Genomic DNA, 19,305 nt, shown 5'->3' on the forward strand with positions numbered 1-19,305 from the left:
CTATATTAAGGTCCAAGTACTACCTTGAACTTAATTTATAAGTAATTTTCTACCTTTTTTCATCCTACGTGGCACTAGCTTGAAAAAAAAGTCAAACAACGTTGGACCCACAAGATAGTGTCACGTAGGCCGAAAAGGGGTAGAAAATTATTAATAAAATAAGTTCAGGGGGGTAATAGGACTTTTGTATAGTATAAGTGTGTCTCTAAGATTTCTGGCATAGGTTGAGGGATACTTGTGCATTATACCATTTTTATTTTTGAAATAATATTTGTTCGTTTTCTTAAATACAAATCTGTTCACGAGTAATATACGTGCACAATTACTCAGCATATAATGCTTTTAACTAAAATTGATAATTTTTATTGATGTTACATACAAATCATAGATATATGTTATTTTTATTTTTGAAAGGGAAAATGCACAAGTACCCCCTCAACCTATGCTCGAAATTATAGAGACACACTTATACTATACTAAGATGTTATTACCCCTTGAACTTATTTTGTAAGTAATTTTCTACCTTTTTTCGTCCTACGTGGCACTAGCTTGAAAAAAAAGTCAATCAATGTTGGGCCCACAAGATAGTGTCACATAGGTAAAAAATGGGTAGAAAATTATTAATAAAATAAGTTCAGGGGATAATAGAAATTTAGTATAATATAAGTGTGTCTCTGAGATTTCGGGCATAGGTTGAGAGGGTACTTGTGCATTATCCCTTTTTGAAATAAAATTTGTTTGTTTTCTTAAATACAAATCTTTTCATGAGTAATATACATGCACACTTACTCGAAAATCACGCTTTTAATTAACCCGATTGATTGCTAATTTCTATGAACGGTATAGACAAATCATAGATAAATGTTACATGAAATTAATTCGTTTCCTCAAATACACATTTATTCACGAGTAATATATGTGCACACTTACTCGGAAGTCAATTAACCTTATTAATAGATGATTTTTATGGACGGTACAGACGAATCATAGATAAATGTTATTTTTATTTCTAAAATAAAGTTTGTTCGTTCCTCAAATACAGATTTGTTCACGCGTAATATACTTGCACACTTAATCGAAAATCATGCTTTAAACTAATCCCATTAATTGATAATTTTTGTGAACGATATAGACAAATCATAGATACATGCTATTTTTATTTCTGAAATGAAATTTGTTCGTTTCCTCACATGTCTTTTCACAAGTAATATACGTGCACACTTATTCGGAAATCACGCTTTTAATTAGCTTCATTAATTGATAATTTTTTATGGACGAGACAAATCATAAATAAATATTATTTTTATTTTTGAAATGAAATTTATTTATTTCCTCAAATACAAATTTGTTCACGAGTAATATACGTGCACACTTATTTGGAAATCATCCTTTTTACTAACCCAATTAATTGATAATTTTTATAGACGGTATAGACAAATCATAAATAAATATTATTTTTATTTATGAAATGAAATTTGTTCGTTTCCTCAATTACAAATCTATTCATGAGTAATATACATGCACACTTACTTGGAAATCACGCTTTTAACTAACCCCGTTGATTGATAATTTTTATGGACGGTATAGACAAATTATAGATAAATGTTATTTTTATTTTTGAAATGAAATTTTTTCGTTTTCTCAAATACATATCTTTTCACGAGTAATATATCTGCACACTTACTCGAAAATCACGCTTTTAATTAACCTCGTTAATTCATAATTTTTATGAATAGTATAAACAAATCATAGATAAATTTTATTTTTATTTTTAAATGAAATTTGTTGTTTTCTCAAAATACAAATCTGTTCATGAGTAATATATATGCACACTTTCTCAAAAATCATGCTTTTAACTAACCCCATTAATTGATAAATTTTATGGATGCCATAGACAAATCATAGATACATTTTTTTCTAAAATCAAATTTGTTAGTTTCTTCAAATACTAATCTGTTTAAGATCATGAACACTTACTCGAAAATCACGCTTTTAACTAACCCATTAATTGATAATTATTGTGAACGATATACATAAATCATAAATAAATATTATTTTTATGAACGGTATAGACAAATCATAAATAAATGTTATTATGGGTGGTGGAGTTAGGTTATTATGAGAGCTGGGTGGGGGTTATAAATACAACAATTGTTTAAAGAAATTGATAGGTTATAAATACTATTTTACCTTTATTTAAAGTTTTTGAATTTGAGTCTCAATAATAAAATCGTCTTTAGTATGAAAGTTCTCCCTCTCAAAACAAGAATTTTTGAGACATATATAAATTAATAAGACTTAAAGTTGATATTGCACGCCAAATAATAATTAATATATTTTACTTATTCATATTAACTACTTGGAAAACTTAAAAATCAACATTTGGGATCAAATATATTAATTTTATTTATCGTATCTCTTATTAAATAATAATAAAAAAAATTGCTATCAAGCGTAATATTTGACAAAGAAATGATAAAAGGATCACATGATGGAGAGTAAATAATAGCTTTTCTATTTTTAAAAGACGAATTCACGATTCTAGCTTTTTAGTTTCAAATTTTGAAATTTTAAATATTAAATGTATTGTGTTTGTAAAATTATACTTTCATACATAAATTTTATAATAATTTTAACTTATGTTATGCTAAATTTATATATTTCGTCAAAAATATTATTCCCTTCGTTTTAAAAAGAATGACCTAGTTTGATTTGGAACGGAGTTTAAGAAAAGAAAGAAGACTTTTTAATCTTGTGGTTCTAAATTAAAGTTATGTCAAATGTACCAAAACGCCCTTTAATCTTGTGATCTTAAACATGTCACGTGGAAAGTTAAAGTTAAGAGAATTCTTCTTGAAATAAATTAAAAAGGAAATAGAAATATTTTTTTTTAAACGGAGGAAATAATTTCAAGTGAACCCACGACTACACACCAAAAAATAGACTCTTCATTGAAATTTATAACCCAAATTTTAAAAATTTTTCAAAGCTACTATATGATTACAATATATGTCATTCCCATAATCAAAATAGACATGATGAGAATTGAATATGCAATCTTAGTAGGATCATTGAGATAAAATTGTCTAATAAATACTTTCTTTCATAAATAATTTTCCTCTAAAAAAAATATATTTATATTCTTTATTCTTTATATCGTTACTTAATAAATTATATTTTTCATAATCATAACTTAAAAAGACTTATATATAGATATTTATTAAATTAAATAACTTAATTTTACTCGAGATATACGTGATTTATTTTTCTTATAAATAATTTAATAATATAATTATTAATTTAAATTCAGTAATTTTAAAAAATCATAATCCTAAAATATACACACTTTAAATCACGACTCATCATCTATTAATACTTAAAATAGCGGTTGCATTTACATCATGAACCTAGATAGATTATATTTTTTCTAAAAAAAATAATTCAAAACACTTTCGTTGAAAATTATATATATATATTATATATAAAATAAAATTATTACTTTTTGTTATATAATAATTTTTTTTTGACTTCTTCTCATATTTAAAATTTTATTTTATTAAATCTCTTAGATAAATTTTTTAACTCAAACACTAATTCACATTAAAATATATAAAGTCATGGGTACACCGTGCATATTAAAATAACCTTTCTATTAATAAATATATACATGATACTACATCAAATATATTGTTGTTATTTTAATTTATTTTTTTGGTAGAATTATTATTATTGTTATTTGTATATTATCTTTTTAAGACCTTATTTGTGATACTACATCAAATATATTATTATTGTTTTTATTTATTTTTTTGGTAGAATTGTTATTGTTGTTATTTGTATATTATTTTTTTCGGACCTTATTTGTGATACTACATCAAATATATTATTGTTGTTTTTATTTATTTTTTTGGTAGAATTATTATTGTTGTTATTTGTATATTATTTTTTTCGGACCTTATTTGTGATACTACATCAAATATATTATTGTTGTTTCTATTTATTTTTTTGGTAGAATTGTTATTGTTGTTATTTGTATATTTCCACTTATTATTAGAGTCTTAGCATGTTAATTTTGACAATTAAGGGATTAAAATGTTATTTTCTAGTATATAGCACACCACCTAGAATTTTCAAATCTCTAAAGTCTTACATTTTTTAATTCTAGTTACATCAAAAGTCTGTTAGAGTGATTAATTAGTCTATTTCTTGTTCATGTTATGAAAGTAATTAATTAATTAATTCCAGTTTCATGGGCACAATAAAATATTCTTTTTTTAAAAAAAAATAATTCTTTTTATATTTTGGAGAAAGACGAGATTGTGCAACAAAAGTTATTCGTAAAATTCAAAATCCTTAACTTAGTGGCAATGAAAATTTTGTATCCATGAAGTTTCGACGTAGTATACGTTAGGATCGTATTCACGCACACACACTTGATGAATGAAGAACACAAGAACTTTCAAGAGAAAGAGATGAGAGATCTAGAGAGAGAAAGAGAAAACCCAATATTTCGTGATAACACCCCTTGAGTAAACTTTCACTGTGCTGGGGTATATTTATATTAATAAATCAGAGTATTTTTTGTTACAAAGAATAAATAGTAAAGCCTAAAATTTAGGTCGGGGCGCTGCCCCGAACCCCTCCTTCGGATGGGGGGCTCCCGCCACCCATAACCCCCTGGCAACCTCACCACGGAGGTTAAATCGCGTAAACAGTTATATATATTAATTAGGCTCCATAACCTAACAGTATATTCTACTCAGAGACCTCTGATTATAAATTTATCTGAATCAACAATTTTTATACAAAGTACAAACATATAAATATGCACTAATTAGATAATCTCACATCTAAATCCATCTTTATTTCCTACAAAGATATATAGAAGCTTCAAATATAAAATGCAATTATAAGATATCCCTAATGTATTTTGTTGGCAAATATAATAATAATAAGGTCGAACTCATAAACAAATCCTTAAACTTGTTGTGTTTTTCCCCTTATGTACCTCAACTACGTCATTTTCCTATTAAATCATTGAACCACCCATAATTTGTTCCTTTTAAACATCGTTAGTTGATTTTGATTAGCTATTCTATTGTAAATGTCTTCGATTGTGTTTGTATTGTAATTTTTTTTACTAAAGAATGACGACAAACTATGTTAGTCTCATTTGTATTCTAATATATTCAAATGACTTGAAATAAAACATTATTATTCTCGAACATTTTCACTGTTAATTGGACTAATGAGTTTTGGAACAACATATGTATCTTCTGTCAATGCCCTTCAAAAATTTGATTCCACATCAGCCAACAGTGTTTGTTTAAAAGGAACAAACTATCGGCGGTTCAATGATTCAATAGAAAAATGGCATAGTTGAGGTACCTCAGGGAAAAAATCGAACAAATTTAGGAATCTATTTATGTATTTGACCTAATAATAATACTTCTCAAAGGAGAAGCTTCCATGACTATATATATAATTTTATTAGTAATAAATAATACTAAATTTATTATTTAAAAGGAAAAAAAAAGACGATACAAAAATTTCAACACAATTACATCACATGTCCCACATTAAGTCAATATTCAAAGTCGTGCTAACGCGGTTAATATAATTAATACATACACTATAGTCATATAAATAATAAATGCATCTTTTAATATCATAGTACACAAAATAAATTATTAATCTTCCAATTGATAAAATCTCTAAAAAAAAAATGTCTCCACCACAATCTCCAAATTCATCTAGAGATCAAGTTCGTCCTTTGGCACCTTCATCACATCGTATACACATCGAAAATCAAGAAGGTGTTAATTACACATCTACATCCAGTACAGAGTTATTAAAGAAGCAACTTCGTAGGAGGAGGTGTATAAAATGTTGTGGTTGTTGTGGTATCACAACGATAATCATAGGTATCATTATCTTGATCCTCGCGCTCACGGTTTTCAAGGTGAAAGATCCAGCGATAAGGATGAACTCGATCCGATTCGAGGGGTTGAGTTCCCTTACTAGTAGTTCCAATCTTCAAACCAATATGAATATTACGGTTTCCGCTGATATTTCTATTAAAAATCCTAACGCGGTATCGTTTAAGTTTAACCCTGCGACTGCTAGTTTGGTTTATAGCGATAGAATCATCGCGGAAGCCATGCTCCCACGAGGGTCCGCTAGGGCTCGACGGACGTTTAGTATGAACGTGATCATCATGGTTATGGTTGAAAAATTAATCGTGATTCCTCGATTAACGAGCGATTTGATAGCGGGGGAATTACCGGTAAGTATGTCTACAAATATTAATGGGAAGGTTAATTTAGGTGTGTTTAAGAAGAGTGTTGATATAAGGATGAATTGTGATATGGTGGTAGGTTTACAAAGACAAGATGTCAAGGATATTAATTGTGAGAGGAAAGTTTCTCTTTAGTTACGTGAATTCAGTGATCTTGATTTAATTTTAAAGCGTGTAATTTTTAAATTCAAACATGTGATACTATAGTTGGAGCTGTAAAATTTTGACTATTATATATATATATATATATAGATAAGATATTTCAGTTTAATTATTATATTATGTAGTATAATCAGTTGAGATTATGATAGGATTGGTACATGTAAGAACTTTATTATTATTTTTGTCTCCTATGTACTGGAATTTAATTAATTGAGTGTTTTTTAATTAGAAAGTACCAAGTTATAACTTCCATTATTATAAATGGATTATATATTAATTAGCATTGGGTCTGTATAAATATGCACTCAAAAGAGAAAAAAAATAGAAAACATTGGATTCTTTAATTTTCATTTAACTATCAATTAAGGACTATGGTTATTTAGTTATGACACTTTAGTTGAAATCGCATATAAAAGTAGTAACGTGTTTGAAAATTATTCAGTGTAAGTACAATATAACGTCGTTGTAATGTTAACCAGCTATGCTTGATTAAATATAAGTCATGTGAATTATTGACCGATTCTTATATTGATGATATGAATTTCAAATTGTTGAATCGACATGTTTTTATACATGTACTAAAAGTTTAAAATGATATCGAAACCTCTGATTTATAAGGTTTTCTTTATGATACACGAATAACCTTGACTAATTCCTTATCTATACAACCTCTTGTTGAATTACTTATCAACTTATTTATTTGAGGAATTATTTCACAAAAAAGAACATATATATAGAAATAAAAGTCATATCCTTTTTCTCAAAGTCTTTATATATATATATATTTTTTATTATCTTTTCATGTAAAAAGATTTTATAAAAAATCTTATATTTTGTATATATTTTATACATTAATTGGGATTGAGCTTAACAATCTTGTCAGGATGGCCGAGTGGTCTAAGGCGCCAGACTCAAGTTCTGGTCTTCGTAAGAGGGCGTGGGTTCAAATCCCACTTCTGACAATTATTTTCTTATTTTTTTAATTACACTTTTAATCAATTTCTCACAACTACAACTATTAATCTATTATATTTCGTATAATCTTATATTATACTTTTATTCAATTTCTCATGATTATAACTATTAATCTATTTTATTTCGGTATTAATCTTATAGTATTCGATAATTTTTGGCCTGACTAATCTTGATTCTAGTTGCAAAAGATCCATTAAAGAGGGAGGCTTTGTTTTTTATACTTTTAATCATTTTCTCACAACTACAACTATTAATCTATCATATTTCGGTATAATCTTATAGTATCCAATAATTTTTAGCCCGATTAAGCTTGATTCTAATTGCAAAAGATCCATTAAAGGAAGCGTTCAATTTTCTATTCAAAACTTACCCAAAATCTTTTTTATTAAAGGTGAAGATAACTCATTTACTTGGGTTATTATAAGTTTTTTTCATTTTTAAAACAATTATCTGGTAGTTGACTCAATAGCAAAAAACGAGGTAAACACGCCTTAACGATATTTGTTTCATTTCCAAGGACTTGAACCCAAACCTCTGATTAAGTGTGTAACGATCTCTTTAATCACACTATATCCTTTGATGATTTTGACTTAAATCCTAGTTTTACGAATTAAGTATGAAAGTATCTTATTCGTCCCACACAATCTAAAATCTGAAAATGTTTTTTCAAATAAAATAAAATCCACCAAAATGAGAAATAACATCACTACTTTTGAACTAATGTAATTTTTCCATAAACAAACTTCAAAACTGTCAAACATATGCAAGCATTAAAGGCTATATGTATTTCAGTTCTTCACTATATTGAAATGTGACCTAAGCTAATGGAACACATGAACACTGAGGATTCCAAAAGCCGACCCCAACCTGTTTGGGATCGAGTCATAATTGCTGTTGTATGCCCGCCTTCAACTAGCTAGCTTATATTTAACAAAGAACTCACTCATGTTCCCGAGTTCTTCTAACTTGGACGAATGCAGTCATGCCATGAATTCACGCTAATCATCTCACCATGTTCTAGTGTATGTTGAGGTATCCTTTTAGCTGAACTCGTGCATTAGAGATGTGACCGATAATAAGGGATTCTGGGAAGCAAAACGATTAGGCAATGTCGTTACTGTCTCCTTTCGACCTTATACTTTTTTTCTTGGTCTTCAGTTTTTTGCTTCCGCTGTGTTCTTTTGATGCCTTCTTGCGTTTAACAGTCTTCTCTTCCTCTTCTTCCGTCTGTAATGTTTCATCTGTATCTTGTTGCTGAGGAGGTACCTGAGCTTCTGAACAAGCATAAAAATAGTAAATAAGAAAAATGAATAGAGTCGTTCCATTTCGACAAAAGACCCACACTCAAGTTCCCTAGCTTTTGGTTTGCTATCCGATCAAGATTTTCCTACCCCCAGAGGGGGAGGTACTTCCCCCTTGGGCCGATTGTGGGCGAGGAGAAATTTGAACCCCCAATGCTGTGGTTCATAGCCACAATGTCGGGGGTTCAAAGCTACAGGCTCCACTGGATCTGTTCCCAGAAATCCTGAAAAGGAGCTTTTTCTTTCGGGCATAAAAGAAGGCAAACAAGGAAACGAAAAGCATACCTCTAGTAGAGAATTTTGAATCGAATACAACACTGTTAAGATGCTGCTTCAAGAAAACCTGCATCCATATTTTAGCTTTTAGGTACTTGAGAGTCCTCTCTTCTACCGATTTACGATAAATTAAAGACGTGCATTCATCATTCATCAATTATGCATAATCACAAATCAGTTAAAAGTTGGCTATATGAAATACATCTTTTGTTCATAGCTCAACTATTTTTATGCTGGCCCTCTATCTACCCCAACCGTAACCATGGAAGAATTAATTCATTTCATTCTCTGTGACTAACAGCCAAAGATTTTAGCTTTTAAAATAAATGGAATGCTCATCCAAATTCACACAAGAATTATTTTAGTCCACGCTCTTGATCCTAAATACTTCTTTTAAATTTACTTCGATATGTGTTACTTGAGCCGAGGGTCTTTCATAAGCAGCCTCTCTACCTCCACAAGGTAGGTTAAGGTCTGCGTACACTCTACCCGCCCTAGACTCCACCTGTGGGATTTCACAGGGTATGTGGTTGTTTTGTTGTACTCTTGATCCTAAATACATGACACTAATGATGGGTAAGCAGCACATGTTAAAACCTCGAATGTCTTTAAGCGCACCCGCCAAGTATTTCTTTGTAATATGCAAGAGGGAAGAAATAGATGTGTGTCGAAGCACATTAAGAATTGAACTCAATAAATACAATAATTATCATCACATTAGGCAGAAGGACTACGTCTAGGAAACGCCATATTATGTTTATCTTCACCTAAAGATGCACAAAGGATGTGTAATGAATTCTCGATTCCATTGGGCTCAACAGAAAAGAATATCTAGAAACCTTGCAAAAGCTCAGTTTTAGTCTAACGTGGAAGGATCGGAAATTGTAGTCTATACTTCTATATGGAATCTCGACTTTTTTAACTCAGACGGACCTAAGAGTTGAACCATCACAAAGAGATATCGTTATATTTGAGTTTAAGTTGCAAAATGTTGCAATTCACTGAATTTTGAAAAGAGAGGATCAATCAACAGTCACTCATTTCTGAAGGAAGCAGTAGCTCAGAAATGTAGCTGTCTATCGGATTGCCCATTCAGTTCTTAAAAAGCTACAGTATAGATAAACAACATACCGCAGACAGAAGTTGTCGTGACTTGACATCCCAAATGCGTAAATAGCTGTCCAATCCTATTGAAAAGTAATTTATTCAAGTTAATAGCTTGTGATGAACAAAATAGAAGAAACATAATTTCAGTTCTATAAAGAGACGTGCGATCCAAATTCCAGAGAGGTTTAAAAAGCTTCAGATTTTCTATTAACAGATTATATCTTCATATAATAAATCTTCGGAAAAGGGTCTAAAATACCCTTTAAGTATTGGAAATGGTACAAAATTACCCTCCATCCACCTATTGGCTCTAAAATACCCTTCCCACCCACCTATTGGGTCCAAACTACCCTTGCCATCCACCTTTTGGTTCAAAATTAACCACTTATTTAACGGTTTTATATTTAAACTATTTAAATATTTTTTTAAATACGTGGCACTCAACTATTTGTTATAATTTAACTTATTAGTATAATTTATAAATCAATCCACTACCCATCCATTACTAATTAAACCCTCCAAATTAATAAATCACTCACATTATTAATGCAACAATAGAAAAGCTGCTGCCAATTGATTGTTTTAAAAAATTTGAGACGAAAATATCTATAGAAGTAAATTATCATACATTCAAGTGTCTAAATTAAAATTACCGATAAACTTAAAAGTCTGACTATGTTCATCTTAATTATTCGTACGTCTCAATTATGTGATGTTATTTCATAGGTAACCTTTTTTCAAAATAATATATTAAAAGATTTAAAAAAATTCATAAATATTTATAAAATTATATTTTAAAAAAGTTCATGAATTAATTTGGAATGTATTACTTCTTTACCTTTAATCATAAATTTCTAATTCAATCTTGAAAGAGTATCAAATTGAAAGTGTCCTCCTAAATAAGCGGCTCAATATAAATTTAATTGGGGCTTCGATTCGGACTCGAATAATTTTGGATGTCATTTTCATTAATCTATAATTTCATCGTGTTTTAGTAGTGTTTACGACGATTTTGATATTATAGTTGGATAATTAATTGGGTGGGGTTTAGTTAATAATGGGTGGGTAGTGAATTTGTTTATAAATAATACAAATAAATTAAATTATAACCAATAGTTGAACATCAAGTATTTTAAAAATATTTAAATAGTTTAAATTTAAAATCATTAAATAAGTGGTTAATTTTGAACTCAAAGGTGGATGACAAGGGTATTTTGGAGCCAATAGGTGGATGAAAAGGGCATTTTGGAGCCAATAGGTGGATGAAGGGTAATTTTGTACCATTTTCAATACTTCAAGGGTATTTTAGATCCTTTTCCGATAAATCTTAAGGAACATACATCGAGATCAAAACTGCTATATGCATCACAATATAAAGAAGCCAACTGTGATTTTAAATACTTACCACATGAGGCTATAACTGGAAGCTCTGGATGCTTAACTATGGATCTTATACTTCCCGAACATTTCCCCAAGAAGGATCCCAAAAGTTTCCCTACAACAAAAAGATGCACTTGAAGCTTGAGACCCATAACAAAATGAATTAAATGAGTCTAGACATCTGAATCACTACATGAAATAACAAGTTTAACTATCATAAAGAACAAGAATCATGTCAAGGAGCGTGGGGAGGGTGGGGTGCATGCAGACCTTACCCTTCCTTTTGGGGTAGAGAGGCTATTTTCGATAGACCCACAGATCAAGAAAATTGTTTTCCAGAAAATGGTTTGAAAGAGATGCAAGAGTAAAAGCTAAGAATTAAAACAAGAGCAGAAATTCATCAATAATACTGATAAACAATATCTTTGTCTGCGAGGAACTTCTTATATGAAACTGAAATCATATCCCACATTAGATATTCTTACACATGACGAGCTCATAATAAGTTAGCCAAGATACTTACAAAGTACAGTGGTCAAGTTAACCACAAAATCTTATTCCTAGAAGAAACACAAGAATGAACTTGTGTGTTCTGTTCACCACGTACATACGTACATGAGTTGTCTTAGTTTCCTAAACGATACAAGTTCCGTGCCAGAATCAAATGAGAGAGCACACTTGGAACAATCATAAATTTCTTTTAGCGATATCCTCAATAATTTTTTAAAAGTCTTAAGTATTATTTTAAGGATGTCTTGCCTTATCAATGTACTCTTTTTCCTCAAATAATAAAGTATGATATATGAAGATTACTATAGCGACAGCACAAACAACAATAACTATAGTGAGACAGCCGTTTACCTGTGCGGATGTCAAAAGAAGCAAGATCGCCAGAACCATTTCCTATGTATATCGTATGTCCATCCTCATCCTCAGCCACAGCTTTAATAGGGGTCTCACGAAAATCAAATGAAACAACTGGCCTTCTCTGAGCAGAAATATCATAAAGACGCACCTACAAATTACCAAGTTGGTACAGACAGTTTAATCAGCAATAATTTCTTTTGACAGGTAAATCAACAACAAGTTTAAGACACAAAATGATCCATATCATAATAAATTGACAAAACTAAATAAGGCTCCGCAGGTGAAACTACTTAAAAGAACGGGTACATGTGGATCTTATATGGATCAATTTGAGTCTATTTAATAGGCTGAAAGCAATTATGCTATTTAAACAAACCAACTGCAATTAAAAGCAATAAACTTCTCTCCATTAACTTCAAGATGTACCAACTGGCTACTTCTGAAAGGAGCAAAAGAGCATTCTAGCGTAAAGATGGTATGACATTTTGGAATCTGAAGAAATCCAGACACTTTATATCTCTGTAACCAGAAAACTTCTAGGGAATAAGAAAAGTAGGATTTGCAAGGTGACGTTGTCAGCTGAAGTTCAAGATTAGCTGAGCCTGTTTATTTTGGCAGATTACACAAGGCAATTGAGTGAATCTCCACCCCCTTTGAGACTTCTTTCCCACTGCTAGAGATTTGAGTGTACTAGTACTGGGTAAGAGTTAGGGTGTCAAAAGTAGATAATGAGATACGAGGATGGTGGTTGAAATCAGGTAATGACACAGCACAAGTGGGGACCGATTCTGGAGCGGAAAAATGGCATCATGTAGGAAGAGAGAAATGAAAGGAAGGAAAATGGTTCAAATGGACTAGTAGGCTGGCCAAATTCATTTCAGAACTGAAATTGACTGGAGTAGAACATATGGAATTTTGTGGTGTTCCGACTTGTGAGAGCTGAAAGTTATAAGCACATCCAACACTTGAATCAGCTCACCCATTTGCACCTTTATTGGGTTATTCTAGAACCCACCTCCCCTTCTCCATCCACACACTGCAAGAAGAAAGTAGCCTAATTTTTCTTATGGCCTCAGAAATGCCAGATAAATTTTAGATGTGTTAGTCAAAAGACAGTTATAAGGAAAACTACATGAAGCTCTTCTTAGGAAAAGGAACTATGAAGCAATTGCACCAAAATTACCCTCTTGATACAAAAGAAAAAAGATCAAGCTTATTAGAGCCAACGAATTAGCTAAGAAAAAATACCTGGTGACTATTAGTGCCTGCAACAAATTTGCGGTGATCATCTTTGCATAAGAAAGTTGCAGATGTAAACCAAGTTGGGGTGAATATGCCGAGGCTGTTTTTCGCTGGCTGGAATAAGGATGCAATGTGTCAAATTCTTAAAGTGCAACAAAGACCAGTCATTATTTTGTTACACAGAAAAATGCTAAAAGAGAATGATGGTGAAACTCACAGATTTTGCAGACCAAACTTTAGCACACTGGCTCAGATCCCAGATATTAACCTCAACACCCTTCCTGATATGTCAAAGAAAATTTCATTAGCTTGCTATTCCCACCATCAATGTTATATCCCAGAACCTTGTATTCATGATACTCACCCACCAAACAATGCATAGCTTTCATCTGCATCTACCTTACAGCACAAAATACTGCCTGAACCACAAACATTCCATGTTGTTTGAGTACTTTCACCACCAGAATCTTCAAGTGATTCGGACATTTTAACATATGTCATGTTTGCTTGTCCTTTGCTTGTGCATGTAAGCAGGTTGCATGACCTATACATGCATAAGAAAGAATTTCAGAAAACGAGCCTAATTTTAATATGGGGAAAGTTCCTCATAAATGCATGCCAGATGCCCAAGCAAGCTCCATCTTCCAAGCCACATGCAGGGCAATACATTGCAAGCACACCACTCACGAAGCTAGTCACTAACCAGTAGTTAGTAACTGTTTTCAAACACAAAATGCTCCAATCACTACCATCAACAATGTCGACTTTGGGTATTATGGATTATGTAATGTTAATCAGGTAACGTTAACTATATCTATATCTTCTAGGCACAGTTCAGAAGTTTATTAACAACATTTGTGTAGGGATATTCATAAGAGGTTCTAAATTCATGGATAACCAAAATGACATAAGAGGGTATAAACTCTTATTCCATGTTAGGTTCATATTTGAGCTACATCACAGGAGTAATAAGAAATCCACATTTATCTCATATCCTGTTCCTCACTAGCTAGCCAAGGATCTTGCTAACATGCACATTTGGCTAGTTTAAAAGGGAAGATAACCCATTGCATAATACTATTTTTCCTCTTTCTCATATGTACAACAAATAAAGACAACATGCTGTCCCTCGTTATTATATGTGGACATCACAACCACACCACATCCCATCTAAGAGCCAAACAATTTCAGGAATATGCCAATTTATGAGTAAATAGCACATAAATCAGGATAGTATAGTAAGCATTTGAGAAAATAAGTATTTAAATATTTGAATCGCCAAGGAGAAGGGCCAAGCTATTGCCTCAAAAAAGGAGAAGGGCCAAGCTGTTGAGCAACATTTTTCAATCCAAGCACTGAACCTGATCCAATTTGGCTTGAGATTCTTCATTGAGTGGTTCGTACTTCCGACTTGGATAGTCGAGTCATGGCATCTTAATGTGTCAAAGATGCATGTCCTAGTTCTTAGTATATCTATATCAGGCATGTCTGAGGTGCAATCAAGGCTTAGGCTGATGGGATAGGGTGCGGGCCCCCAATTCTCAACCCCGACCTACACAAGTAGTCTTTTAACCCACATTTTGAAAAGTTTTGTACCATTTGCACTCTGCTAGGAAGAGTCTAACAATATGTCTACCTCTACTAGTTGCTTATTCCATAAGGTAACTAAGGTAATTAATTAGACACTTCCTGCTCGTATTGTCTAAAGCAGGACAAGATAATACCTTGATGATGATCCCAATCTTTCTCCTTTGAATAAATGCAAACCAACAATAGAATTATCTGCCGATCCTGGATGATTTTGACTTTCAATTGAAATGGATGCACGAACATCTCCATTGACTGGACTAAGAACCTCAATCTGCAGTATTAAAGCAGTAAAGGGTGCAAAAATAAGGCTCAACACTCAAAAAAATACATGGCTTCATATTATATTAACTTTGATCAAAGATACAGCCTCACCTTGCCGCTTTTCCTTGCTACACCAAGTAGCTACAACAAACCAAAAGAATAAAGTCAAATGCCTCATTCTACAAGTATTTTATAGCAGCAGTAAGCACCAGAGGACTACACAACCACTTGAAGACGAATATCTAGTTCAAAAAATCCTTTACTACATCCATGCTAAATTTGAACAATGATTGGCAAGATGATTCAGTGTGACATGTTGAGTGGAATTAAACTTGTACAATTGAAAGACATGTTTAATACAATAGATAATGTAATATCCATAGTTCATGCGAGCTGTCGCTCCTAAAGTCCATTATGCAGGAACCAAGGCATGAATGGAATGATCTCTCTTTCTACACATTTTTCTTTCTGGTTCGAGTGTTGAGTTAATTAAAGGAACTATTCATCCTGTTAAGTAAGAAGTAACATCAAAAGTCCAATGCTGAGAAACTGCCAGAGAAGATACATGGTTCAGGCATCGGGAAATTAGCCTTGCACAACAAATAGCTACTAACGAAGTGTTTATGGAGATGCACACAGGACGAGCAAAGCTTATGGAAGGAAGTTATGATAGCCAAACATGGAGCACTGAATCACTGGAGCTTAAATATTTCAAGAGAACCATATGGGTTGTCTGGAAAAGCATCTGCAATTTATGGGAGTTCTAACAATTCCATTATCTTGCAGTAGGAAATAGTCACCATATCAAATTCTGAAAGGGCAAGTAGTTGGGGAATACTGCTGAAATGACTGAAGGAAATAGTAACCATATCAAATTCTGAAAGGGTAAGTAGTTGGGGAATACTGCTGTAATGACTGAAGACCCGGCCTATTCCAGAAGTCAGTGAAATAGACTCAAAAATACACTAGAACAGAGAAGGGAATGCATGGAGCATAATCCTTAGAAGGAACATACAAGATTGGGAATTTTGAGGAGCTGGTCAGTTTACTAGCAACACTTCACAGTGTTACTATCGACAACCTAGTGCTAGGTCAATTCAAGTGGAAAGAAGCAAGAGAGAGAAGTTTTCATAAAGGCAGCCAACTAACAGTTAGGTCCACAGAATCCAATCACAGACCACTGGCCATGGAAACCAATCTGGAAAGTGAGAAATTACCTCCCAAGAAAAGTTGCTTCAGCTGGACTGCCCTATATGAAGCATGTTTGACACAAGACAACTTAGCTGCATGGATGTTCAAGTTGCAAATAAATGTTGTATGTGCCTGAAGTATGCAGAATCACACAGTCACCTTTTCCTACAATGCTCAGTGGCATCAGATCTAGGGAGCATGCTTATACCACTTTTTGGGCTTACATGGATCATCCACAGAACATCAGGGATGCCTTTGAAAGTTGGAGATGCTGGGAAGTTGATAGCATTATCAAGAAAATCTGAAAGATGATACCAGCTGCTATGTTTTGGAATATTTGGAACGGAAGGAATATAAGGTGCTTTGATGGGACATCAACTACCTACAAATCTTTTAAAGTTAGATGTCTCATGTATGTATATAGTTGGGGTTAGCTATCCCCTTTAAACTCCCTAGAAACTTCTTTGAACTCTGTTAGTTCCTTGACTCTTAATTGAAGATTTGTAGTGGAGCAAACAGTTACCCCTTTGTTTTGATATACTATTTTTGTAACAATTGAAATCGTTTACTTAATAAAAGAAAAAGAAGACCAACGCTGTGAATGAAAAGAACATCCATATCAGCTGAACAAATATCATACTGGAACATCCAATTAACTTTTGAAAACTTTTTTTTTTTTTGAGAATTGGTAAACAATCTTTTGAAAACTTTAATATTTCTTTCTTTTCATTGTGGGACCTTTTTCAATTAATGAAATAACTTCATTATTTCCTATTGCATTGAGTAAAGATTTTTTACGCATAATATCATGGGATATATGTGTAACAGAGACTACAGTAACTAAATTCACAGAGATAACTTACAGGGTCAAATTCACGGTCAACAAGTGACGCCGCAAGCACACACCTTGAAGCATCAGGTTCCCCCCATTTCTCCACCACCTTTGGAGCTTCCTTCTGTTCACCCTTAGCTTCAACAACTACACCAAGATTTTTTTATAAAAATAGAACACTTTGAACCAATTTTTCTAGCTAAAAAGGGGCCATGTTTTTGTGTAAGCCTTCATGGATAGACTTATCTATTAGTCTATGAAAACTAGTCAAATGCAAACAAGTTGGTCCCGACACCACAATTAAATATGTAAATAAAGTACTGTCTATATATGTGAAAACCCAATTATCAGCATAGATGCAAGATATTATTGTTAAAATTACTAAAAAGATCGACAGGGAAAGAACCAACCTTTATAGAAAAACAATAGATTAAGAGCTCAAATCTTTACCTTAAATTATTCCAAGAACTACAATAGACCAAAAATCAAATCATTACCTTCAATAACTACACCAAGAAAACTTTAAGAAAAAAAAAAAGAAGACTCTTAGGGGCTATTTGGTATTGGAATGGGATAGACAAAGTTAACTCATGGATTGGGATATCGCATTGGATAGCTTATCCCATCATTCTGGTACAAATAGTGGGATAAATAATTCCAGGACTAATTCATACCCCTAACAAAACGCACAATAAAATAAACCTGCATTTTTTTTCTGAGATCATTATCCCTTATCCCTCACACCAATCGACCCTTTAGTACTAAAAAAAGATCTAGCTAAAAAAGGGACCTCTTCTTGTCTAAGCCTTAGTAGATAAGAGTTATCCAGTATCTAATATTCGTCTAGCTAAGTAAAGGGGGTTTTAGTAAGAACATGGCCTTGTGCTAGTGTGTGGTAGCATGTACTTGTCGAATTAGTCGAGGTGCAAACACCATGTTTATCAAAAAAAACAAAAAGGACAATCTTTATATGGGAAAAAGCCAATTTTCAGCATATCAACAACAACTACAACTCAGTGCCAGATAAATTAGTCTGAGCCATATGATTGTTGCTAACAATACTACTAGCAAGAAAAAAAAAGAAGCAAAGTTTGATTGAAAAAACAATAGATTAAAGCTCAAATCTTTACCTTTAATAAGTCCAAGAATGTCAAACGTCAAAGCTCTAAGAGAAGGGCATCCAGAGCTCTCCACAGTAGTAGTACGAGGCATACTTTTGAGTAAAACCCACAAATTCAATGCTTTGAAGAGATATATTGAGACCCAAAAATGGATTTTGCAGAGAAATTACAAAGCTTTTAAAGCAAAAGTTGCAGAAGAAGAGTTTAACGGCGCAGAGAAAAGGAAGAAGAAGAGGAGCTATACTATTGTTTTTTGAAACTGGTGCAGGGTAAGGGACAAAATAGTAATTTGGGATCTTATTTTATTTTATTTTTTTTGAGAAAAAGCTCAAATATATTATTAAACTTTCATAAAATGCTCAGTTATGCTATTTCTTAAAAGTTTGATTCATTTATGTCATAAAATCATTTTTGACACGTGCTCATTAAAAAAACTTGACATGAATGAGTCTTTTTCGATAATGACATAAATGAACCAAACTTTTAACGAATAACATAAATGAGCCTTTTATAAAAATTTAATAACATATTCAAGCTTTTTTCCTTTTTTTAACATAAAGTTCAAAAATACCCTACATTCTCGTTTTTGGTCTAAAAATACATTTCATTTTTAATTTTGGTTCAAATTAATAATTTTTTAATTTGTTTTGAAAGATAATTTTTTATTATTTCAGTTCGTAATATTTAGCTGAAAATATTTAA

The 19,305-nt window shown here is 32.0% G+C and overlaps 2 protein-coding genes and 1 non-coding gene across 3 annotated transcripts; 2 read left to right on the plus strand and 1 right to left on the minus strand.

The window, feature by feature from the left end:
* Positions 1 to 5,597: 5,597 nt before the first annotated feature.
* LOC107028077 lies at positions 5,598 to 6,523 on the plus strand. Its single transcript, XM_015229132.2, has one exon. It carries the CDS (start codon positions 5,726 to 5,728, stop codon positions 6,431 to 6,433), a length of 708 nt encoding a protein of 235 aa, XP_015084618.1. The 5' UTR covers positions 5,598 to 5,725; the 3' UTR covers positions 6,434 to 6,523.
* Positions 6,524 to 7,338: 815 nt separating this feature from the next.
* Positions 7,339 to 7,422, plus strand: TRNAL-CAA. The gene has a single exon. It is a non-coding gene; the product is annotated as a tRNA-Leu (tRNA).
* A 704-nt stretch (positions 7,423 to 8,126) lies between these two features.
* Positions 8,127 to 18,854, minus strand: LOC107026706 (WD repeat-containing protein 74). Its single transcript, XM_015227779.2, has 12 exons — positions 18,613 to 18,854; positions 17,514 to 17,629; positions 15,571 to 15,600; positions 15,333 to 15,469; positions 13,973 to 14,152; positions 13,826 to 13,889; positions 13,615 to 13,722; positions 12,361 to 12,514; positions 11,525 to 11,614; positions 10,144 to 10,199; positions 9,022 to 9,079; positions 8,127 to 8,709 (listed from the first exon to the last, which is right to left on the minus strand). The coding sequence occupies exons 1-12, from the start codon at positions 18,692 to 18,694 to the stop codon at positions 8,537 to 8,539; spliced, it is 1,248 nt and encodes a 415-aa protein (XP_015083265.1). The 5' UTR covers positions 18,695 to 18,854; the 3' UTR covers positions 8,127 to 8,536.
* Between the last annotated feature and the right edge of the window lie 451 nt (positions 18,855 to 19,305).

The sequence above is a fragment of the Solanum pennellii genome, chromosome 8, assembly GCF_001406875.1.
Source record: "Solanum pennellii chromosome 8, SPENNV200".
Taxonomy (NCBI): Eukaryota; Viridiplantae; Streptophyta; class Magnoliopsida; order Solanales; family Solanaceae; genus Solanum; species Solanum pennellii.